General features: G+C 40.4%; 1 protein-coding gene across 5 annotated transcripts; it reads right to left on the reverse strand.

The window, feature by feature from the left end:
* Positions 1-247: 247 nt before the first annotated feature.
* RHOT1 (ras homolog family member T1) lies at positions 248-25,519 on the reverse strand. Of its 5 annotated transcripts, XM_066332403.1 has the most exons (21): positions 25,394-25,519; positions 21,784-21,842; positions 19,885-19,966; positions 18,939-18,982; positions 18,129-18,182; positions 17,719-17,771; positions 17,065-17,173; positions 16,382-16,483; positions 14,918-15,016; positions 14,410-14,518; positions 13,750-13,870; positions 13,008-13,092; positions 12,499-12,644; positions 12,018-12,118; positions 11,677-11,807; positions 11,253-11,336; positions 10,371-10,490; positions 9,819-10,021; positions 8,338-8,460; positions 2,850-2,993; positions 248-1,402 (listed from the first exon to the last, which is right to left on the reverse strand). In XM_066332403.1, exons 1-21 carry the CDS (start codon positions 25,428-25,430, stop codon positions 1,285-1,287), a joined length of 2,124 nt encoding a protein of 707 aa, XP_066188500.1. In that variant the 5' UTR covers positions 25,431-25,519; the 3' UTR covers positions 248-1,284. The 5 variants fall into 5 exon arrangements, with proteins under 5 accessions (XP_066188500.1, XP_066188501.1, XP_066188502.1 ...); XM_066332404.1 differs by lacking the exon at positions 2,850-2,993; XM_066332405.1 differs by lacking the exons at positions 2,850-2,993; positions 8,338-8,460.
* Between the last annotated feature and the right edge of the window lie 247 nt (positions 25,520-25,766).

The raw sequence follows: 25,766 nt of genomic DNA on the forward strand, positions 1-25,766 counted from the left end.
TGACCACTAAGTTCATGGCTGACTATTTGCATTTCAGCTTTAAAGCATCACAGAAGGCACTTTGGTCTTGTGCTCTGAATCAGAAATAAACTTCTAATGGAGGCATGAGAGAAACTGCACAGCCAAGATCTGTACCCTCCAGCAAGTGAGGGCACGGGCAGCATTCACTCACAGAAATGATGAGGCTTTGTTAAATTCCACCTTTCGGGGCAAAGAGGGAGGTAAAGAAAAAGAAGAAAAACACAGACACAGTACACAGTTATTTTATTGAAATACTTGAAAAGGCCAGCAATGGAAAAATAGGTTTGTCATGAGGAATTTAATGTTTGGTTTATTTGATTGTTAAAAAAGCTGTGTCTATAGGTAATTCTAGCCCATTACAGAATGTACTGTGATCCATGCAACTTATATACTACAGTAGAATAGGCACTGTGTACTATTGTACTTTTCTCTTATACACAGCTTTCAATGAGTGTGACTGACAGATATGAGAAATTAAACTGCAACACTTTCCAAATTATAACCGTTTATAACATACAAAATTTGCTCTCTGATTCATGAGGGTTATAAAACACAACATAGTGAAAAATGAAAAACACGTGTTACACACAGCGTATGAAGTTGATCTGGCAGTTTTCAAAATTTACTTCTTTCCTTTTAAAAGAAAGACCAGCCTCTAAATATGTCACTGGTCACATAAAATACAAAATCATAGGCCAGGACAGCAAAGGTGACTCTCTCCTGAAATACATGATCAGAGGGGCAAATTTGTTCATCAGTTAAAAATATGAATGAAAATCACAAATTCTGGTATAGCTTATAGTCCAAAAAGATAAAGTCACTTCAGATGAATGTGAAATAAATAAGCAATCCTTGAGGAAGTATGATCCTTGAGTTGAGTCTATTCTACTGAAAATGAATTCCACCTATACACTAGAATGTCACCATGGTGAACATCTAAGAACAGTATTTTGAATAGGTTTTTGGGAAGCAATGTCTTACTTGCTTTAATATGTACAGGTTATTTACAACAAATTCCCTTTTGGCCTCACAGGTTAAGCCACTTTAGCTGGCTGTTAAGATGCAATTCCTTTTTTCCCCACACATTACGCAACACTGTAGTTAGAGCTATAATTTAAAATAATCTTATGCATGAATTACAAATATTAATAAAGTAACTCTGCATATATAAATATTTCTAGCAGAATTTAAAGCATTCAGAATGTACATAAAAGTGGTTTTTTATTTATTTATTTGGTAGGGCCAGATGTGCTTCTTCTCAGATCATCGCTGCTTTAGTAGTGCTTTGTACATGGCAAAACCCAAAACTGCAAACACAGTAGCACCAAAACTTGCTCGGAGCCAGAACGTTGAGCTCTTGAGGTCCGCTTGTGTCACGTGCCTGAAATTTAACACACACACAAACCCAGGTTAATTCCACGACAGGAGCTCCAGACAGCTTGTGCCAAACTACTCTGCTTTTGGAAATTCATCACTACACTTGTCACAGGCAAAGAGCTCACAGCTCAGCCTCAGGAGCGCTTTAGAGTCATTCTGCTTTTCCCAAAGCTCAGGGTTTGATCTGTGGCCCTGAGCACATCCCATCTCCCTGAAGTCAGAGTGCCCACAGGGCTGAGGAGAGATGCAGGAGCACATCATTACTGGTGATGTGGGAAGGGCAGGGTGTCTCCTTTGAGAGTACCAGCAAGCATTCAGGAAAGGAAAAACAAAAATAGCTACAAATAATTAATAATTCATAGTCAGAACAACTCTGTCCAGCAAAATCCTTTTTTTTTTTTTTAATATTGAATTTAGTATTTCTGCTTTTCCATGAAAAACTTCCCAGTCCTGTTGAATGTCTACTTATTCTACCCCCCAAAAAAAGTTTACTGACAAGTAGGAAGTAATATTTTTCCAAAAGCTAGAATCACACCATTTTTCAATGCCTTTCTTCCCAGTAGTCACAAGGAGAGCAACAGAAACAGTCATCCAACACCAAGCTGAAAGCTGAGAGAGAGTGCAAGTGAAACAGGCAGTGACTATGGCACCAACAGAAAGGGACAGTATGGAGTGAGTGTATGACAGAAAAAGCCAGATCTCACGTGACAGTGGAGACAGGCAATGACCCAACTCTCCCAAATATTGCAAGAAGTCTGTGAACATGCTCAGCTGAACACCCTCAACAGCAGTCTGAAGTATGACAGCTTACCAGAAAGCAGGAGCTATCATTTAAAACAAGTTATCATAAATTACAATTCAAAGCACAGGAAGTTCCTAAACAACAGTAGTGTTTATTTTTTGGTTTTTTTTGTTTGCTTTGGAGAATAGAACTTAGAACAGAACTTCGCTAGCCTCCATATTTTAGCCTGTGTTAATCACAGTGGGTTACTCAGTGAAGCTGCAGGAAGGTAAGTAAAGGAGCACAGAGATCCTAAGCACACACAGGAGTTCAGAGAGGGAAAACTGCAGAGCTGTAGCTCACAAGCTGTTTAATAGAGCAGGAATTGCTACTTGCTATCAAAACACACAAAACCAGCTTTGGATATGCTTTAGTAGACATTTGCAGGAGCCATATCAGCCAGATAGTTAATCAGAGTTCTGCCATACCACATGCTGAAGAACAGGCTCTTTGATGCACACACAGCTGCTCTTTAGTCTAAAAAAATCCTGATCTTATTTAAGAATGTCTTGCTGGGTTACAGAACAGACCAAATCCAAGAATTCCTGCAAGCATTAGTTTTTCTACAGCTAGTTTTGACAAAGTCTCTGCACACTGGATGTCAAGTGGCTTGCTGAGGGAAGAAAGGGCAAAGGCAATGGCAAGGTCACCTGGGTTTGGCTGCTGTTACCTGTCTTCAGGCAAACGTGGACCAAGAGATGACCCCATGAAGATGGAATCTTCTAGAGAGTGGACGGCGTGCACCTGCTGCATAATCCTGCTCTCCTCGTCTGCTACCAGCACGGCCCCCACCTCAGCTAGGGAGGCTCTTAACCTTTTCACACACAGGCACAGTGCACTTCACTGCATGGCCCAACAACAGCAACCCTCTCCAGGCAAAAAGCTCAGACAACTCCTCATTTATAGCCACCTAACCCCTGGTTCTCGTGCAGGTGTTAGAAGCTTAAGTGCTTGGGGAGAACCAGAAACAAATCGAGTTTGTGCTTTAATAAGCTAAGTAAAATCTATCATTTCGTGTAGCTAAATGCCACTGCTTTGAAGACAAAGAAACCTGTTTAAGGAACTGGTTTTCTCTTCCCACTCCATCTCCACAGCCCCAACTTCCATGTGTCCCACAGGACACCTCAGTACCCTGCACCATCTGCACGTCAGCCCTAACGCTGATCAGATCCCACTCCAAGACTATTTTACCCCTACAGCGGTAGTTTGGGGTCATTTCCTAGTAAAAGGCTGTGAATTCCTTGTTTTCGGACCTGTAAATTATAAAACTATCTGTGTATGTAAAATGTAAAATTGTGGGTAACATGATTTTACTAGAAGACATGACAAGCTCTGTTGGACAGTACACAGTGCCTATTCTACTGCTGGATGAGTATTTGTGTCACTTAAGGCTCCAGTTTAATTTGGTTAATTCAAATGCCCAACTATTTAAAACCTCATCTCTTTAAATATGCAAATCAATGTTTAAATTGCAAATTACTGCTTTTACCTTGTCTCATAAAGTACTATCTCTCACATCTAGATTTTGTGATTCCTATCTATAATTTGCCTTGTTTTGCACATGTCCATATTTAATAGTGTGCAATAAACTTGCTGAGCACGCTTCATCCTTCTAAAAACAATTAATATGTTCTCAGCCATGATAAAATCCTCTTGTAATGTCTAAAGGGAGACTAAACTGGCTTTGATCCCTTCTCTAAGCCTAACAATAGCAGACTCTTTCATTTAAATAAGGAACTAATTCGAGGCAGGGACTTGTCTGACAACTTCAAGGAAATCTACTCTGATTGTTGCAGCCTGAAAATCCAAAGTTCAAAATGCTTACTGAAATTCAGAACATTATGGATGTCTAACTGCTTTACAACTTCATAAATGCCCAGTTTTTCTTCTTTAAATGTTCCTTATGCTGTCATAAAATCCATTTTTACAACTTTTATCTCTTAATATTGTTCAGCTGCCATTAAAGGAACAAAAAAAATCTGAGATAATAAAAAAGGATCAATATTTGTTTCTAGTGCAGGTTCTTTGACATGAAGGTGGCTATAATGCACAAAAACCTTTTTCAATATACACTGAAAAATTCTGCCTTTTCAAAAAATAACATTCAAACTTTATTTGAGTCCAGTTGTGCTTATAAAACTAATTTTCACCAGTGGTATTACTGGTTTGTTAGTAAGAGAATAACCCTGAAGTAGAAAAAATATTCTCTGCAAGGGTAAAACATCTAAATAGATGTGCACTTATACACACAGAGAGCAGTAGTCAGGACTCCAGAAATGAAGCTGTATTTGAAACTCTTGCTTATTATTAGTAGGAATGATGTTTCAAACTTTCCAGACAGGCTGCTGTGTGTACTTAATCACACAATTAGTTCCACAAATATATGAAAGTCTAGAAATTTTGCCTTTGGCACAGAATTCAGATTTTTATGCACATTTTGGGAAAAAAAGAAAAAAGGCGTATTTTTATTCAACCTACCCTTAACAGTGAGTCAAGCACCTTGTCACTTGTTGAATAAGATCTTTGAAATCTGAAAACTTTTTTTTTTTTCAAGAGACTTAACAACTCCCAAGAAATTAGTCCCATGCACTTGCTAAGAAGTTAGCTAATCACGCCTGCCATGGGCACACACAGAAAACTGCTGAGTTAGGGAGTGATGCTGACACTTTTCCCTGGGTCAGCAGCAGAGCAATTCCCAGGTCTGGGAAGGTTTATCCTTAGATACAGAAGTTCAGAAGCATTCCTACAGTAACTCCCAAAGCAGTTTAAAAGCACAGTGCTGAGGCCAGCAGGCTGCTCACAGCACAACTCGAAGCCAGCTCATGCAGCAGCCTGTTCTGACAAAGGTTAGCATTAAATGTAAGCAACTGAATTCCAGAAGCATCACGTAACCTGCACGAGCTGCTGCAGCTTCCCTTCAGGCACACATTTTCCTAGGATGCAAACTCAGTCTAGCAGTTAGAATTTTCCCCCATGCATTAGTCATCTAAAATGTGAAAAGCTCCAAATGCATTTTATTATCCACCAACCCCAAAAATGGATGTAAAATGCCAATTCATTACACTCTGTTTAGAAAGAAATCAGGGGACACAGCTTTGCAATTTTCTATGCAGTCTGGGGGCATCAAACAGCTCAGAGAAGGAGGAAAATAAATTAGCAATTTCTAAGGTCCTGATGTCATTTTGGGGATGTCATTTAGCAATGTCCTAATTTGGGTGACACCTGAGTGCAGAGACAGATTTCTGCAATTAGATTTAATGGCAACATAAAAGTTTTGAAAAAACCAAAAACCCTGCACACACTGCACATAGGGAAAGTTAAATCCTGGGTAATACTCTTAGAACTTTCCCATTATTACAGGAAAATACAATAATAATGTTTTGTCTTAACTTTAATTTCACAGAAGGAAGGTTGTCGCAGAAAGCAAAACCTTACTAATAATTCCTGAAACAACCAGGTTTCATATGAAAGTAGAATTTCACTTCCATTCCACAATGTTTTAAAAACTTCAGAAGAAAAACATCCTCCGAGAAGTATCCTTGCTGAACACCACAGTTCTCATGCATTAGGATCTTCTTATTTTGAAATGAACTTAGCTGACAGAAAAATGCCACTACTGTACAAGCAAAAGGCAACATGGATGATTTAAAACCAAGAAAAAAAAAAAAGCCAAAATTCCAAGCTCATCGTTAAAGAAAGGATTAGAATGACAAGAGCAGAAATCCCGCTTTTGGTAAAACAATGCAGTAAAAAGAGATTAGGTGCCAGGCAGCCAAATACAAGTGAACACCTAAAGGAAAGAACAAATTAAAACTGTAAGAATACTACAGGATATTAGCAAGTCTCACAGAAGCATGTCCAGTGCTTTGAATGCTGTGCCTCCTTCCTCCAAGAACAATGAAATGTGACCCTGGGTAGTTCAAACCAACACTGACCTTGCCCTTGGCAGAGCCCCTGAAGTTTGGCCATGAAGAGAAACTGAGGGGGTGTGAACAGTTCTCAGCTCCACACAGGCAATGTTCTTCCTTTAACTGCTACAGTGGGACTATTCAAATGTGATTTCACCCCGTGCCTTGCTAACAGGGTTTAGGGGTTGCTTTGCAACAAAGGACACAGGAAGGAGGCCAGTGTGAGAAATTGAAGTTCACCTGAAAAGCTTCCACAGCCTAAGGGGACAGGAGGGGATTAGGAGAATAAAGTACCCATGAGAAACCTTCTCACATCAGTTATCTAACTCTCCCCCAACTATCTGACCTAATGCTAAGCCTTTGTGAAGGCAAAATAAGGAGAGTTATAGAAACTAACTGAATCAGAAAGTCCTTCTTGATCCAAATGCTTTCTCTACTCTAATCACACATCATGAGATGTATGATTTTTTAGGACAAGCAATCCATCTCTACCCTCCTGTGCCTACCCTGGGAGCTGCTCCCTCTTGTTTACAGCTATCCCAGCTCTGCCTTGTGTGCAGTTATGCAGCAGCTCACGTGCTGAAGGGTAAATAACCTGCAGCAAGGTGTTTGGTGAGGGAGTTGGTGAGATGAAGTGAGCGTGTTGGAAACCTGGAACAAACCCTAGGGACAGAGACAAGGGTTCTAGCAAGTAATTCTTCTTTCTGGAGAGAAGTGTCTATGAGGAATTCTCCTCACCTTGAATTACAGACTTTTTAGGCAACAGTGAATTCCTAGGTTTGTTCCAGACTCCCTAGTGATAAGGCATGGAATGACAACATCCCAAACCTCAATTAAAGACTGCAGTACCCTGAGACCCTAACAGCACCTCAGAGGAATGAAGCTCAATGTCTAATGCAGGACTCAAAAAACCTCCCACACAACAGAGAAACAAACCACAGCAGCGAATGGAGCAACCCATGCCAGCCCCAAAAAATGAACATGTGTTAGGGGTGATTTCAGCCTCAGTAATGCAGAGCTGGCATTTTCTAGCAGTGACTGCTCAGTGAAGTTTCAGAGTGACAATATGCAAAGAGATTGCTGCTTCAAGGGATTTCTGTCTATGGGATGATGCTGTAGAAGAGATGCAGCATGAAGAGCCTCACTCATTCAGTCTTTCCCTAAGCTAATGAGTTTTTCACCCTTCCTTTAATTCTCACTCTGTGGTTAACACTTGTATCTTGGATTAAAGTGGTATTTGCCAAGGAAAATGCTCAGTCCTGTAGGTGGGTGTACCAGCAGACCTCCTACACGTGTGTCATTTGCATTTCAAGGAGACAGACACTCTTACGTGGAGCAGCTACATCTGAAACCAGCAGCATATGAGGACACTCCAACCATGGCCTTCAAATAAACTTATTTACCAAGGCCATGGAGGGTGGAAGCACTGCACTGCAACAGCAGTTTGGTTTGAACTCCCATTTGCTGGGGTGTGATGACAAGTGCCCGGGTGTTGGTAAATCCTGTGTGTCAAACGCTGCCTGCAGCACACACAGGACAGGCTACAGCACTGTTTTCAACACTGAAAACCAGTTATCTCTCTTTACCAATTGTTTTTCCAAAAGTATCTGGAAATGCAAATGTTTAAGCATTTACCACTTCTTACATGTTGCATTTCATTCAGAGAGGAATTGGATGTTAGAAGATCTGGAATATTTTAGCACAAAATGCCCACTCTTGGTGTAAAACCAAGCATAATACACACACACACACAGAAATCCTATGAACTCTCAAACATCAAATTAGCAATTATAAACATGTAATATGCTACATGATGCTGCTGTAAGTCAAGCTGTGCCTTTATGAAAGTATCTGTGTAACTGGGATCTAAAAGGCACTACCTCTAGTCCATACTGAACAAACCTGTAATGTCTCAAATGGGAAACACTACACAAATTTGTAAATACTACTTAATATCTATTAGGAGCTCCCTAAAAACACAGTCCTAATTCCTGCACAGTATTTCTGCAATCACAAATAGCCTGAATCAACAACCAAAACGGTAATGTTTCAAAAAAAACCACTGAACTAAGCTCCAAAGAACCTCCAAGTTAAACCAAGTTTGATAATTCTATGACAATTAATAAAGTATCGGCCTACTCAGTGGATATGGAGTGAAAAACCTGCAGTATGTAAGGTTACCAATCGCTTTTTCAAAGACACCCTTTATTTTAAAAGCACACCTGGTACCTAGTAAATAAAGTTAAGGACCTGTTAAGAACTGCAGTGAAGAGTTTGTTCTTTACAGATTGCAGCAAGTCTGAGTTGAGGAAGTTCTGACAGATGCAAAATGTACACCTGTTGCAGGCGCACATACAGCGTAACCGGGCATGGCTGCGGAAACACACAGAAGGACACGAGTTGAAATCTTGCTCATCAAATCAGCTGCACATTAGGACTGTGCCACAACCAAGAGAGAGATTTAGGAATAAAAGGTACATTTGAATGAGTAAGGAGAGGAGGAAAAATAAAAAATACACCGGGGGAAGAAAGGGTACAACTACAGCTGTGCAGAATTTAACCGCTGGAGTTTCTATGTCTCGGACGTTTTGGCATCACCACCTTACACAGATCTTAACAGCAAAGAACAAACGTGAACGAAAATGTTTGTTGAATTTATATGAGTTCCCATTAAAGGGAAGCATTTAAAGGCTTCTGAATTTGTCTGCACAGCAATAGGTAACACCCCTTTTTCAAAGGAAAGGAAGCCACATTTTCTACCACTTGGAATGCACTCTTTACAGGGTGAGCATTGCCTCTGCTTTCCCCACCCTGCCAAACACACATGCTTGAGAACTAAGGGAGAAGCAGGAATATTGATATGACAGACATTTGGCCAGTGCTACACTTTAGTGGTTTCCCAGTATTCCAGTGCTACAAAATGAACACAAGAGGGAAAAAAAAACCCCAAAACCAAAACTAAAGCTTTACAGCTATAATTCAGTAAATTCAGTTTCAAATAACTAAAAATATCCTATTATTTTGGGTGAAAGTGACATTAGTTCTATTTATTTTAAAGCAAATGTCAGCTGTCATACTAGACTCCATCTGCTGTAATATTTATGTAGTTCATCACCATATTAAAAGCTTCACCCACCAAAGAAAGAGATGCAAAGTGAGTTTAGCAACAGTGAGATGTGTACTGAAGGAGAATCTGAGCTTAACTGTGTTGTAGCTGAAGTCCAAAGACGTTTATACAAAAATTGTATTAAAATGGTAAGATTTGTTAGATGAATGACCACAGTAATAAACACCCTGAAAACAAAAAGGACTTTAGGCAGTGCATTGGGGGAACTGTTGTGCACTAAGGTGCTGTGGCCTGTCATCAGCTGTCAAGCTGAGCTACAACAAGGATGACAGTACAATCACTCTCAAAAAAACCAAGAGATGAAAACTGATACACTTTTGTATTTCCCAATACGGATCAAACAGAACCCTGTTTGCTGGAATTGGCACCCTGAGCTGGATGAAGCAGGGTACTCTTCAGAAACCCCTTCACAACAATAGCAGAGACTGATTGCTGTGTCAGATACAGGCCAGGCTGCCCAGTCTCAAGTGAAGATTCTCCTGAGGCCATTGCAGTCTCTCTGTTGCTAAAGCCTGGGAGGCAGTTCCATCCTGGGCTAAGGATGGCATGCAGTGAGTGTGCTGTGTGAGCATGCACAGGAGGACAGGACAGCCCCGCTACTTACGGATACATTGCCATCGTTGTCAGCTTAACAAAGAGATCCTTACTCGGCACATCAGCAGTGTTACACGTAAAGGCTTGGGGCGGAGGCATTTTGTGTTTTCTGCAGAATTCAGCAGGAGAAATACTGTATTCCTGTCTAACTTCGTGCAAGTCGGACTTGGCAGCTACCACTAAACATGGTATTCTGCTGTCCATGAAGTGCTGCTGCAAATTTAAAAAAAAAAAAAACAGAAAAGTGAAAGAAACAGTATATGACACATTCAACCTGGAACAGGCTGTACTGCACTGGCTGCAGCAGCATTAAGAGATATTTATGGCCCTGAAGTCGGGCATTTCTAGAGGCAGAGCAGTTTACATAGAAAAAGAGATGTTTGCTTTGTGTGAGTAACAGAACTGCACCACTGCTAAGGCATCCTGATAGACAACCAGCACTTAGAAATAAAATGTCTTTCCAGCACTACACCTAGGGCATAGGCCAAGTAACTGCTACTGAATATTTAGTCAGTGAGAAGAAATATAAATGTAGACGTTTGTAAATATAAACTCTGCAAACCTTAAAAATCCTGGCACAGTACTCAAAGGATTTAGGATTACTGACATCATACACCAGGCAGACAGCATCGCATATGGTCTCAGCATCAGTTAAAAAGTCTGAGTCACTGACATCGTGTAGCTGGAAAAAAAGATGGTTGCAGAGGGAGAAAAGCTTGTCATTATGCAGTTAAAGGAATTTTGTAACTTGTCTCATAACTTTTATGGCTTATTTTTATGTATCCTTCCAACTAATGGACTGAAAATACGCAGAATTAATGAAAAAGAACAGTAGGAATTTACCATGCAGCCAGCATATGTCAGCTGTTAACATCACATCTGCAGGCAATAACCACCTCAACATAAAAAGTGGTATTTACTTTAAAACAGAGGCTTAAGACACCCACAGAAATGGGCATTCATCCTACAGAGGAATACCACAGAGCAGGACTAGAGCTCAGAAAAACAAAGAAAGAGATTATACTAACATAAAGGAAAACTAGAATGGAACAAGCCTTAAAGCACTCATTTCTCCCACTGAATACTAATTTTAGCCATTCTAATCACTCTGTGTGACAGATGCTTCTTACTGAATAGGTAGAGTGACTTCTGATCATTCATCACATAAATATATATATGATTATAATTTGATAGGCTGCAGTGTAATCATAACTGGACTAGGTTTTGTACAACTCAGGTCAAGGTTTCAAAATTAACAGGTCTGACCAGGTTTGGCTAAGTTATCAACAAAAACCTCCCAAGTTATTTGGGACAGAAAATAACTGGGGGGACAGCCCACATTAAGGAAAGAGAATTAAAACTAGTTTGTTGTAGAAGGCTCTGAATGATTCACAGAATGCTAACATTAACCAGTCTTAAGCAAACAAGAATGAGGCAGCCTTACCAGCAAGTATTTTTCCTGTCCATACACATAGACTGTATTAATGGCATAGTAAGATTTGTGTTCTGCACGTATTTGCCTCTGTCTCTGGAAATGCAGAATTTCATGTTAGACCACAGCAACTTTCCACTTTAAGTTACATTGGAACAGCTGGTTTACTCCATTTATTAATGAATTAAAATTATAGCAATCTTTGGGGTTCTTTTGCATAGATATAATCTATGATATACAAGTCATTATTGCATGCAATAATGCCAAAATAGAACAAAACCAAAAAAAACCCCAACTTCTCCTTAGTAATTCTGTATTTCATTGAAGAACTCTTCAAGCTGAGTAATAACCATTAAGGCTCTAAGATCACTCACTTCTGCTGTCTAATCTTAACTCAAGAGCACATATAGGTGAATATAGACAATATGTTTCTTACTATCAGATTCCTTCCAAGAAGAGCTTGAAGAACTCCACTTTTCCCACAGCCTTTCATCCCAACAACGTTGCACCGGAAGACGTTTCGCTGAGTCTGTTTTTTCTGGAGGTCTATCTTTTTATCTCTTGTCACTTTTGGCAAAACACAAATAGTTTTCACAAGATATAAATGCAGGTGAAAAAAACCGAAAATGCACACAAAACAATCCCCCGAAAATATTAAAGGTTTCACTTGAGCAGAAAGCAAAAAAGAGAGTGGATGAAAATAGATGAAGCATTAACAATCCACTCTTTAGTGTATTTCTAAATTTAAATTTCTGTGTTGTATCAAATTTTTATTACCTGTAATGGCTGATGCTTGAGATTCTTGTTCTGCAAGTATGGAGTAGCCTAAATAACCCAGGTACTCTAGACAACGCTGCACATCCAGGTATGTGGTTAGTCTGGAAGAGGGGAGAAAAAGAACCTTCAATTTTCATTTTTTGTATTTTAAATTGGAGAAAACCCCCTGATTATTGAGCACCATTTTCCTAACCAACTATAAGGGGTAGAACAACAGCAATAACATCTCAACAGGGATCATAGGGATTTCCACACTTTAAAGAGACACTTCATTGTCAGCACTAAATTCTGGCCAAATTCTGGACAGGTTTATAACAACAGTCTGAAGATCAGGTCACTGAATGGCTAAAAAACTTGACTGCTTGGATCATTTTCCAACTATGACACTTCTACTCTTTCCAACTGTTTTTTAAGAGGAATCTCCAAACACATGATCACACCCCACACTCTCAGCTACTGAAAGGTCCTGTAGCACACTTACGTCCACTGCGAGAGGAACCCCTGGTATGTGATCCAGCCTCTTTCATTTGTACAAACTGTGTTGTTCACATCAGGCCCCCACGGCATGTAAGGGAAGACTTTGAACAAGTCTTTCAGTTCATCAGGAGATAAAGCACAGTCTCTATCCTGAAACAAAATATCAGACATAATTTCATTTGTGTCTGTTCTAAACCGGTGTTTTCTTGCTGTTCACTTACAAGATTCAAGAAACTAAGCTTACTGCTTTTTAATCATTGTTCTTTCTTTGTTTTTAAATAAGATTAAATGTATGAGCTAGTTAAAGCAAATTTGGAATAAACAGCTGTAACTGCCAACTCTCCATTAGACAATCATAAGCTGCAGGTTAGTTCTGACTCCACAGGTTAAGCTAAAGCCAGTTTTTGACTAAAATGATATCACGACAAAAACCTGTTTTTGTTAGCAAAACTCCTGACAAATCAAGGCTCTTAAGTATAAAGAGACATACACATACTCAAGTTAAATCCTTACCAAATCGTGTTTATCAAAAATACTTTGAAGAAACAAGTATGCATGATGATTTAGTTCTGTTGTGCAGTCAGGGGGAATTTTTAGGCTGTTTATTGAAAACAAAAACAAATACAAGAAGCATTAATTATGACATATAGAATATTAAAACTCAAAATACATACTTTATGAATTATAACAATCAGTACCTGACCTTGGCACTTAACTTGAATTATTTATCTTCACATAGATCAAAGCACATACTTTTTATTAGGAATTCTAAAATTATGAGTGTCTTTTGATGATGTATAGCTCTAAAGTAATCACATTTTTGTTGGCTTTTGTACATTAGGGTTTGGGGTTTTTTAACCCCAAAAAATGATGCAGGTACATTTTTTAATAGATGCCACAGAATTGGTCAATCTCTTAACATTTTAATTTGGGGATTTTCAACAGGTCTCAAATGCTATGAAAATACTGACAGGTCTTTTAGAATTCAACGCCACATGCAATAAACAACTGCTCAGATTTATGTTCCAGTTTTGTATTAGGAGTGTCTTCTCTTTCTTACAAAGAAAGAAAACAGAACAGATTCTGCACAAGGGAGTTCTTCCTTTGCGCTGCTCAGTCACACGAAGGTTTTGGCCGGGCAGTCATTGGGAAAGGGAGGAATTTGGTGTAAAATGTGTTAAATGAACACACTGCAACAAGCCCTCTGGTCCTGCCAAAGCTGGAGCAGCCCCTCAGAGAGCTCAGGTGTACTTACGGAGGGAACAGGTACTCTGGGGTAAGCTCCAGGTCGTCGTCGTAGCCGAAGCGACGCAGAACCGTCCACGTTGTCTCGTGCCTTCCTCGCTGGATGAAGAGGGTGTGCAGAAAAAGAAAACCTGAAAATCAAAAACGGCGAAATCTTAACGCCCTGAGGTGCTTTACCTGCTACCAGTGTTTTCAACAGAAACAAAAAAGCTCAAAATACACATTAAGATTTTAAACCGCCTGGGTGATATTACAGCAGTATCTACACAGATTGAACATTTAGAAATAATGGTATTTGTAAAAGTGGAACTGTTTCCTTCAAACAATCCCCTTGGTTTCCTGTTGCTGTTTGCTTTTTCCAGTACCAGCGTTTTAGAGCTGCATGAAAATAAACCCAGGGTTTTCAATAGTTCAAAACAGAAAGCCTGGAGGAGCCTGGAGGAGCCTGATGGAAGACTGCTTTTAGTTTTCTTGTAACAAAATAACTGGCTAGGGTTTTTGTTTGGCACTTCCAAGGGCTTAAAGAACACCAAGATATCACTGTTTAGTAGGCTCAGCTCTTGCAGTCTGAAAATCAAGACAGATCATATTCCAAAAGACCACCTTTTTCCTGTAAGAGTGATTATCAACTGTATAAAGACACAGCTTTTAAGAGTTAAAAAAGACTCACCTTTTAATGTCAATCCATTATCTGCAACTCCATCACTGAGGTTTTTCCTGACTACGTTCTTTACGTCTTCCAAAGCTTGAGGGGCCAGTGGTGTATTAAAACAAATTCTCTAACACAGAACCCAAAAAATAACAGGTTAGGACCACTGGCTACCAAGCTGGACAATCAGCATGTCCTGTCTGAAACACAGCCTAAAACATTCTGATAAGCTAGATAAGGACACCCCAATTTTTAAATAGAAATAAAGGTGCACAAAATTGCATTTTATTTTTAAGTACATGAATAGATTTTTAAATTTTGTGCTTGAACTCGAACAACGATTAGAAATAAAAATAATTTCATTTCTGTTTTTACAAATCCATTCTTCTATGCTGCACTTGAGACCTAGTATTTGGGCCTGATTCCCTCACATTTCACCTTGCTATTATTTATTCAAAACCAATCACCTCTTTTTCTAGAATTTCTACCTCACCTTTAAGCGTGGTGGAAAGATAAGCAAAGGAATTACCTGAAAGAAGTTAAGCTCTGCATCATTGAGAGTACCATCATTATCTTGATCAGAAATTCTAAAAATGCGAGTCAGTGCTTTAATACAGGCAGGTTTCATCTAAGGGATAAAAGGAAATTCAGTCTCTTTCTAGGCTTGAATATAAAAAGATCCCACTGAGTGACACCAGGCAGCTCAATCCCATGCAAACACACACCAGTCTCCATTTACAGTTTCAGCACAGAGACATTCATTCACATGTACGCGTAAGTAAAACACAAGAGGAAATAAAAAAATGATTTAGCACATTTATATCCATAAATTTAAAGCAATTACCCCACAGAAAATGTTGTTCTATTCTATTATTAGAAGAATCTCAAGCTCTTCACAAGCTGAAGGTGGCACTACTAAGTTATTACAAAAAAAAAATAAAACTCAGCTCTCTAAATTCAGTCTTATTGCTATAGAAAACTTGGAGAAACAACTAAATTTTTTTCCCCAAAACTTTTTTTGGTGGGGGAAAAAAAAGCACCTTAAAATCCCAATGCTTTGCAAAACTAAACAGGTCTAGAACTACAGCCAGCTCACTTCAAACATCAAATGCTGAAGACCCTCACAGGGCTCATTCATCTACCAGGCAAAGCACTGAGCATACGGACTACCTCTAGGACAAAAGAACTGCTAGGATACCTTCCAAGTGAGGGAAAACAGACACTGGCAATTCTCTCCCAACAACTACCGTGGGCATGGACTCTTCTCTTCACACAGGTCACACAGATTGCACAGAGATTAGGTTTGGAAAACCAAAAAGATTTCAGCACAACAATTTTATCACAACGTTACTAACTCATAGAGATGATTCTGATGGAAGAAATCAAAACAGGTTATTCTCTGATTCTCTACTTAACAAAGTGTTTACAGCTGGAGCAACTTTCCTACTTCCCAATACTAAATGGATACAATTAGAGATTCTACTTGTATTTGACCAGGAAATTATTTTTTAAAAAAAAAATTCCTTCATAATACAGTCAGCTAACCACCTGATACCTAAAAACCAGACTTGCCACTTGTTTTTTTATCCCTTTTGCCAAAGTTTCACAAGATTCTCAGGAAAAAAAATTCTCCTACATCAGGCCAAGTTTATAGAGTGCTTTCCCTGAAGTAAATGGAGTTCTGTGAAATGCACATCTGAAGGAGAACTGAACTGAAGACATAATTTGGGTCACATTACATTTGGCTCAAAGCCACTAGCAGAGCTGCTCGTTTTACCCAGCAGCTCACAGAGGCAACAGAAAACCATCCTCCCTGCTTTGAATGAAGAGGACAGGTCAGGTTCACACACCACAAAACAGCCCCTGGCTCTGGGATGTAATGCCTGACATTTGGGCTGCTGCTAACAGAACACAGTAAGATGCAAAATCCACTGAAAAGGAAAGAGATTCACTCCCCCCAAATCATTTACTCTGAGAATCCATGGATAAATACCTCTTTCTCCTCTGGGCAATAAAGAGGACCTGTAGGATGCAGAACAGCTTTCTGTGCATAATAAAATAGCTCAGATATATTCTTCAAGTTTTTGGCTGAACACTGAAAGAGAAATCCTCACATTGATGAGCTAGTTTCTTGACTATTTGGCGATTTCTTCTGAAATTTAAGTAAGCATCAGATTTTTAAAGACTTAGTCCCCTCCTGTTGGTACAGGGCTGGTTTGGTAAAAAGACATCCAGCCCCTGTACCAGTTCATTTAATTAACAAATGAGGTTTCACTACAGTTTGCTGTCATACCAAGAACAAAAATCAAAAAGTTGTATCTACTTTGGGAAAAAACAAACAAACAAACAAAACTAACATATCTACACATATTAAATCAATTTTGAATACTTTGTAGATATCTGCCTGCCTTAATATTAAACTGAAAACCCTTGTTAAAGGGAGGTATGAGAGGAGGCTCTAAATATTAGAATTTGACAGTAATGTTTGATTATACAATAGCATAAACTTCCTTAAAGAAAGAAAACATATAAGCTCACGATTATAATTACTCATGTTGGAAATATTTAGTTTGGAAAACAAACAAAGAATCCCTTTTTCTCCTATAAAGTTGCCATACATGCTTGGCAAGAATGCATTTTTTGTTACTTGCTTTACCCTCAGGAAGCCTCACATACCTCAACACACGTTTCTATCTCTGTATATTGATTCATAATGGGAAGGATAGTTTCCATGCTGCTGTACTCCACTAGGTCAGACTTGTTTCCAACTAATATAAGAGGCAGCCTAAAAACAAAAGAATGTTAAGAGCTTCAAAGACAGATGGATAAAAATATGTCTCTTAATTCATCATTTCATGCCCCACCAGAAACCATGTATTATTTTCATGATGTAATTAAATGCCACTGGAGGCAATGGGCAGAATAAATTATAGCAGTTTAAGTAAAGTGTTTTGATATACACTCAGACAGAAATGTCCTTCTTGTTGATTCTACAAAACCCACACATTTAAATCCAATGGTAACTAATCACATTGTTATTACTCAAACCAGCATCAGTAGAAAAGCTCCACAGATGGTAGAGCCAAAGCCAGTTATACCACAGCAAATATAAAACACACCTGGTAAAAGCTGCCCATGAAATTCAAAATAAATAACACTGCTGGCACATGTAACAGACCTACAGACTTCAAATCTCTCGCTGCTTGGACTTCTTACAGAAACTTTTAAGTTTAGTATTTGATTTTCTTAAACAATTAACATCCTCAACACTGTTCATTGACAACCACGGATGCGCAGCCCAATTCCCACTTCTCATCTTTACTTAAGCACCTGCTATCTTTGTCTGTCCTTTCATTGATGAGAGGAATCCATCGACTCGTTACCTAAAGTGGGATTAAAAACAGACATGAAAAATGCATATTCAAATTAAATATGACTGAACCGTGCACAAGTTTCACTACAACTACTACTGCTTCTTTCCCAAAAAGGCACATACTGACCAACAAAGGAGGAAACAAAAATTGGAGCTGATTAATGAGCAACTTTCTCAGAGAAGTGAAATGACTAAAAACTAGTATGCTGAAATGGAGGAGAAACAAACCCACATCTGGTCACTCCCTTAACAACTGATCTCAAACTCCATCTCAGGCGTTTGAAATGTCTAATCCAGACTTCAGCCTGACATCAATTAACAGTGCACAAGTTACAGCTCAGTAATGGGATAAAACGTGTTACTGTACCTTATCAATAGAATTCTTGTTGTTAACAGCATAGACTATACAAATCACGTTTGCCTGAAATGAAGAGAAAGGAAAGGCATGGAATTCCACTGCTCAGAACCCCCTGAGCAACACAGACCATTAAAGACCACACATGCCAACATCAGAGTAAACTCACTACAGAACTCTGCTCCTGGCTTGTCTGAGCTACTTGGAGCCTGAACAAGAGGATTAAAACAAAGAACTCATGTGGTAAGAAGTGCCCAAAAGCCTGTCTTGCAGTGTGACAATCACAGCTGCAGAGACCTGTGCCACCAGGAAATCCAGGAGGCACAATGTGCAGCCTTCCCTGAAGCACCACACTGAATGCCAGAAATGGAACACAGCACCACGACAGACTGTGCAGAGAATGTGCAAAGGTGCTCAGAAAGCACTGAAAATAGCAAATGGAAGGGATGACAAAGTCATCCTGTGCTATTCATAAATGCAACGGTACCATGTGACAGAAAGAAGCAAAATGGATATTTTCAGGGTAGAATTATTTATACAAAACTGGTTTCCTGATTAAAGGATATTTGGTTCTGTCCTTTCACTTGGAAGGACAAAGCTTAAGTTCAATTCACCAACACAATGCTAATACCTACTTCCTTTATTTAAGATTTCTTAAATAGATGTCTCTTTCCTATAGCACAAGTCACAAAACAACACAGAAAATGCCAAGCAGGAAAGGTTTTTTCCTTCAATTCAAACTGAAGCCCATGTAATGGAAAGAACTTCAAAGGAAAGACCTTTTCCTAAATTATTTTTTAGCAAACACTAAAGTACACTTACCTGTGATATTTCATGGTAAAGCTGCTCATCACTTTGCTCTGCTTCTGCATTTGATAGAAGAAGTTATTAATTAATACTAAAATTTTTGCAAACAAACAAACAAAAACCCTTATGAAACTGAATTATGGTATTTCAGAATGCTCATGAGACAGCTTTGTCAAAATCTTGTTATTTAAACTTCTTTTTATAAAATATTCTAATGAGTGCTCCTTCCAAAACAATAATTAAATTGACCCATTAATTTGTTAGACAGAAACAGACTGTTGCACATCATTTTTTTACAATTATTTTGAAGAGGAATAATTACATTTGTACAGAGGTTCTTTCTGGAACAAGTCATAGTTTGCATCCTTCCACATTTCTCAACAGCCCCTTTTTTCTATAATGTAAACTTTTACATCAGAATATGACATATGCTGATTTTATAACAGTGGTGATGATTTTTGTAGTGATACCAAGCTTTTGGTAACTGAATCTATAAAAATTCATTCAAGAGAAAGAAAACCACATAAATCTGAGATCAAGTCCAACAAGAAGAACAAAAAAGCATCATTTCTTTTTCTAGGTGTAAAACAGATCAAAGACATTTCCTCAGCAGTGATGGGAGAGAGAAGACAGCAAGGTACCTGCTCACATGGCCTAACTCTTGGCCTGCACTCTAACTGGCACAAGGGTTTTTCCAGCTGTGGCAACAACTGCAGAGATTTATGGCAGCACATCAACCTTCACGGTGAATCTACTTATCCATTCAGCAATCAGATTAAAATACAAAACCCACGAAAGTGTAAAGGGACCCAAACCTATGAGGTGTCCTGATTTAGAAATTCAGAGAGTTTCTGTTCCCTGCAGGCTGTGCTGTAGCTCTGCCCCAGACTGTGTGACTGTAAGGGGGGCTGCTGAGGCAGACAATCCCACACAGCTCACTGAGGCACGGAGCAGTCCCCACCTGAATAATCCACGATGTGGGTTGGCACCCTCTCAGGAGTGACATCAGCTGGAATGGTGATCTCCTCAGCCCGGGGGGGAACCTGGGGTGAAAGGAACAGCAAGAAAGAGCCTTTCAGGAGAATGCAGCTGGTGAAAACACTCATCTGCCATAACACAGCTGCCATTTAGTCAGCTTTAAACACAGCAGCTAATGGGAGCTGTCCAAGTTATTTAGTTATTCAAGTACTTCTGGGTTTTATTTGTTTGGTTTTCTCTTTTTGAAGTACAGAAAGTCACTGCTACCTTCTCGTTTTTTACCTGTCTAGTTACTGCAGCTGGAACTCCTTGCATGCTTGGCAGAAAAGCAATGCTCTTAAGGATAAATTCAATGAATACTTCTATAAAACTCAAACCCACGCTACCCAACACCCAAACAAGCACAACAGACAAAATACAAGTCTCAATTTTTACACAGTTGTAACCTGACAACACTAAACATTAATTTCAGAAAATCCTGCAAAGCAAAACATAATGTTAAAAAATAGCTAATTCTGAAAAATGCTGTAAACCCTGACAGCCCTTTTCCCCCAAGAACACTAACCTGTATTCAGGAACAATCAACTTAAACCTAACTTCAATGAAACTCTGCACATTATTTATTGCCCTTCACCTGTTGACACTGAACTTTCACAATACTTTACTTTTAGTGAAAGAAGGGAAAAAGAAAAGTCAATCACCACAAGAATGTCTCTCTGCAAAGCTTCAGGCTCTGCTCAGATCTTCCTCAAGAGTGATTACTGCTAACACCCTTTACTTTAAACACTATTTCCCAGCCTGGAGTCCTGTTAATGCTGCTCTGATCTGCCTGACTGGCCTGAGAAACTGGGCAGCTCTCTTTCAGCAGCTTTTCCAGGCTGCAGTATCTTTACAAAAGTTCCTTTTGTAATTTCAGGGAGGTCTTGTATTACATATAAATCATGCTTTTTCTCAACATGCCAATTCAGATGAATATTCCAGGTTATGCTGCAGGAAGGAGCTGAGGAGTGAGCAGAGGACTACAACTCACTAAACTCAATGAGAAACAACCTGCCAAAGGAACTGGATCTCCTATTCACCTGCAAGGCTCAGCACTAAATTCAATTCTGTTAACAAAATTCAGTTATGTTCACAGTCCAATCGGGACTCCTCAGCTGGGGTAACCTACTGATCTCCATTAAACCCAGAGCAGAGCAGATTCAAAGAGCAGCACATGATGTCTATTTTAAGAGCTGTGAGCAGAAGAAATAAACATTCGTGTTTATATGTAAAAAGCTTAACTATTTGCAGCAGCCGTGGCTCTTTTTATGGTGCAGAGAAAACTGTGTGCTGCTTTTTTAAAGGAATAATATGTAGAAGGACCTTTTTCTGCAGTTTTTACTTCAAGAACCAATAAAACATTTTTCTAAGACAGAAATAAGGGCAATGCTTGCTTAGTTACAAAAAAATGGCTAAGTAGAAGTTACACAGTGTGACTTATAATTCCTCCTTCTCAATCATTTTGCAATCTAATTGCTCTTTAAATGCAGCAGCCCCCAAATAATTGATAGTTGTGTCTCTTCCAGCACCTTCCCATTTATGTCTCTCACATTGAAATTTGCTGCCAGTTTGAACCAATTACAACTCCTCAAAAAACTTACCATTCGTCACGTATAAAACAATTAATTTAATTAACAATGTGAAAAATAAGAAAGTAACTTAGAGCTTAAATTTCTAATCTTCATGCAGAGATATATTTAAACTAACCTACATCGTTCTTCCTGAAGTAATCTTTGCCATTTTAAGATTTATTTTGTTTTTAAACATTACTTTAAACCAGTTTATTAACGTATTATATTACAAGATAGAAATAAAACTTAGAGAACAAATAAAAGTGCTCTACCTCTTCTGGGAACTCCTCACTGACAAGAGACATAATTAGTGACGTCTTCCCAACTCTGGCTGCAAAAGCATTAAAAACAGGTATTAGATAATTTATTCTGTTACACTTAACACTTGCATCCCATCTTAAACTGGGAAGATTTTAAAAACACTTTCCAGTTCAGCACAATAAAAACTCTGAAGCTGTTGTTTAACCCTGTTAAATAGGGATGACAGGAAATTTCTCAGGATTCTTTTATTGCCAAAAGTTGGGCATCATCTCCCACTTGTGCCTTTCCTCCAGAAGGAAATTCTGCTCTGCCCTACACATGAGAATTGCCAAGTTTTCACCTTAACATACAGCACTAAAACAAACAAATAATCAAAACAAACTAGAAATGCTTTCATTCAAGTGCAGAAACAGAAATGAGGAAAGCATACACAGAAGCTTGTAGAAATTAACTGTTTTTATAGAATTCTTGATCTGATGATTGTACTTCAGCTCTAAAATACCAAGGATGAGAGCAGGATAAGAGGACATGGACAAAGTTTGCAGTACTTTGACTACTTTTAAAGTGCAAGAGCTTAATCCCTTTGATACAAATGAGCTGTCCCCCACTAAAAGTGAAAAATACCCCAAACCACCAGCCCTTTTAAAGTCACAGTGTTCTTAATCCAAGATGATCATCTCAGCTTCAGTACCCAACACCATTCAATCAAATAAATGACTTTGTTTACCTGCAAAGGTCAGAATTCTGATATCACAACTCAGCTGCCTGGTTTTGGGAAGCTCTAACGTGACCATTTAAAACCAAGAGTTGGTAACTTCTCTTCCATTCTCTCTAAACCCCTTCATCTGTGAATTTTCTGGTCCTCTGGACACCTTGTAAGACTATTTATTACTGCTTTATCTGGTTTTGAGACATTTCTTAAGAACGAAAAGGTTCACATTCAGATATCCTCTGGGACTATTTCCAACAGCTCTCAATTGCTGCAAAACTCAACTTCAGCCTGGCAGCAGGAGTGTTCCCAACCAAGGCACTGCCCAGCACCAGGCAGAGCTGTGTCACTCCCTGGGACCAACAGAAAATGTCACAGGGGACAGGAGGTGTTCAGCTGCATTTAAATCTCAGTGTAACTGGAATTGTGAATGTGGAAGACAGAGAGGAATGATTGTACCACTGCTTGATTCTGTGCAGGAATTGCTGCTGCTGAACTGATGAGCCAGTCAGGGTACACTCAACTTATCTAGGTCTATTTTTGGTACAGTAACATGTTCTGGCAGCCAGAAATAAAACCTTCTCTTTAACTTACCGCGATGAAGAGTAGTCGTAACAAAAATATCAGAAGTGAAGAAAAGCTGTTCTGAGGAGGAAGATTTCTGCTTTCCTTACAGAGAGCAGCTGTAAACTTCTCCCTGGTGGTACTCCCTGCAGAGCACCAGGCTGCAGGTTTCCTAACAGCAAGGCAGTTGTGCTTCCATCAAAGACACTCCAATGAACTAAAATCCTAACTTAAACTGCCAGGCATCCTACTGCCTCACCTCCATCTTCTCTTCCACCCTGACAGGACTGAAAGAGCTTCAGGAGCTCTCCTGTTTCCACAGGGAGAAAAGAGGAGTACTTTCCTTATAGGTAAGTAAAGTTACTACTCAGTGAAAATAGTGATGTGTGCTCTGCACCTGACCAAGACAGTCCTAACCTGAAACAGTGACAAAACTGGTTTTGCAGATACAGAAACCCACTTCTTATGTCTGAAAAGAGAAGATTGTGTGCTGCTGGTAAGTAAATGTCCAGGATTTAGAAGCTCTTGATACACTTTCTAGTGTCCTTGAGTTTTATGAGAATCCATAGGTTCTAGTGTAGAGATTTGGGTTATTTTGTTCAAATCTAGGTCAACCCTCTGTCCTTCCCAATCTGTTTACAGTCTTAGAAATAACAGCCTAAACAGTATCAGCTGACTGGAATGAAGGAAAGCAGCACAGCACTTTATGGTAATTAATTTGTCTTTTTTCCTCATACATAAGTCTTTTACATCCTGCTGCATAACATGCTGAACATAATCTGAAAATTACTGGCTATTAAAAACTGATGTTGCACCCTGCACACGAGGACTAAACCGACTGAAACCTAAACTGTGCATCAATGGAGATGAAAAAGGCTGAGTCTTGGAACAGGCTTACAGTAAAGAGTTCTTGGCATATTTCAGATTCCAAACCTGATGGTCTGCTGTTTCCATCTAACAAGTTTTATACGGTCTGGACTAACTTGTGGTTTCAGACAAGTTAGTCTATGTATAATATTTTATATGTTTATGTATAATAAATATACATGAGATACATACACAAAGCAGGACTGGCACTATAACTGACAAGTTTTACCAATCTGTAAAACAAATTTCTCCCTCCTCCTCACCACAATCAAACAAAGGTGTAGCAGAGACGCTCACAATCTCTGATATGTGTGCCATACACTACACACTGCAGGATTTAAGACACCTGTATCTTTAATACTCCCATTTGGACACACCGTGAACCTTGGTGCCAGAAGAAAGCACCTGTTACAGCTGTGCTGAGAGCACTGCACAGAGGCGGCCCAGAACACAGCCCTGCCTAAGGCAGTGACATACACCGGGCATGTGTGCTAAACAGGAATTAATCCGGGTATTCAAAGCCACGATTCCTAAACACAGGCATGCAAAACTAACCAAATACAGCCCTAAGGAGTTAGCTCCTTCTGCACAGTGACAGCTCCCTCAAGATGCCTCTCTAGGAAAGTCACAGAGAGCCCTTCTGTGCAGCACAGACAGAGCCAACCCGCACTGTAACACAACTGCATCAGCTGCGCTATAAATATATATGGGGCATTCAACCCTCAGGAAAGCTTTGTTCGTAGTATAACCAGGTAATTTTACTAATGACACTTGGTAATTACTCTGCATTCTTCCCCCTCGAGGAACTCAAGCTCGCTTTGCAAACTAAGAGAAGCTCCTGGCTGCTATTTATACCGAGGAGAAGCGGAGCCTCTGCAAGCCTTGGCAATTATTCGGGTACCGAAGCGTCAACTTCAGGACACAGTTTTAGGAACACATGAAAAAATCTAGACCCACAGCACCTCTGGCACGCACCTACGTGTGAGCTGTTCATCCAAGGTCACACAGAAAGCTAAAAGCAAAAATAGGGATCTGGACCCCCCGGTCCTGGCCACAGACTCACAACACCCGACCTAGAACCATCAGGAGCACATCAGGCCACGGACTTCCAAAGTCAGTAAACGGGAACCGTGCAAGTGCCAATTTCACACGGGTACAAAGAAAAAAAAAGAAAGAACAAGAAAAAAAGGTAGAAGGAAAGAAACCAATCCCAAAAGTTTAACAGGCCGTGGCCAAACAGCGGGCAAGAATTCCACCCCGGTGTCATCCCCAGGGACGTCCAGGCAGCAGAGTCCCGGCCGTGCCGGTGCCCAGAGCAGGGAGCCGGGGGCTCCGAGCGCTCAGGCCCCGAGCCCTGCTGCCCCCCGGGGCCGGCGCTGCCCCGCGCTCCCCGCCCGGGCCGGGCTCAGCCTCCCGCCACCGGGCCGAGGTGACAGCCGGCGGCCCGCACCCTTCCCCGGCCCGCCTGCCTCGGCACTCACGTTCTCCCACCAGCAGGATCCGCACGTCCTTCTTCATGGCCGCGCTGGCTGCCGCCGGCCCGGGGCCGCTCACATCGGGCGGGGAGCGGCGGCGGCCTGGCCTGCCCGGGCTCCCCTCACGGAGCGGGGCGGCGCGCTACGGCGGCTCGCGAGGGACCGGCCGCGAGCGGCGGCTGCGCGGCGGCTGCGCGGGACGGCGGCCCTCAGGGAGCGGGCGGGAGCCCAGCCCGGCCTGAGGGACAGCCCGGGGCGGCGGGGCTGAGGGAGCGGGCGGGAGCCCAACCCGGCCTGAGGGAGCGGGCGGGAGCCCAGCCCGGCCTGAGGGAGCGGGCGGGAGCCCAGCCCGGCCTGAGGGACAGCCCGGGGCGGCGGG

Source organism: Sylvia atricapilla, chromosome 18 (assembly GCF_009819655.1).
Source record: "Sylvia atricapilla isolate bSylAtr1 chromosome 18, bSylAtr1.pri, whole genome shotgun sequence".
Lineage (NCBI taxonomy): Eukaryota > Metazoa > Chordata > Aves > Passeriformes > Sylviidae > Sylvia > Sylvia atricapilla.

Coding starts and splice junctions, on each gene's coding strand:
- RHOT1 (XM_066332403.1), bottom strand. CDS start 25,430: ATGAAGAAGGACGTGCGGATCCTGCTGGTGGGAGAAC. Junction 19,967..21,783: donor GTGAGGAGTTCCCAGAAGAG/GTAGAGCACTTT, acceptor CTTTCACCCCAG/GTTCCCCCCCGGGCTGAGGA. Junction 1,403..2,849: donor CCACGTTTGCCTGAAGACAG/GTAACAGCAGCC, acceptor GTTAAATTTCAG/GCACGTGACACAAGCGGACC.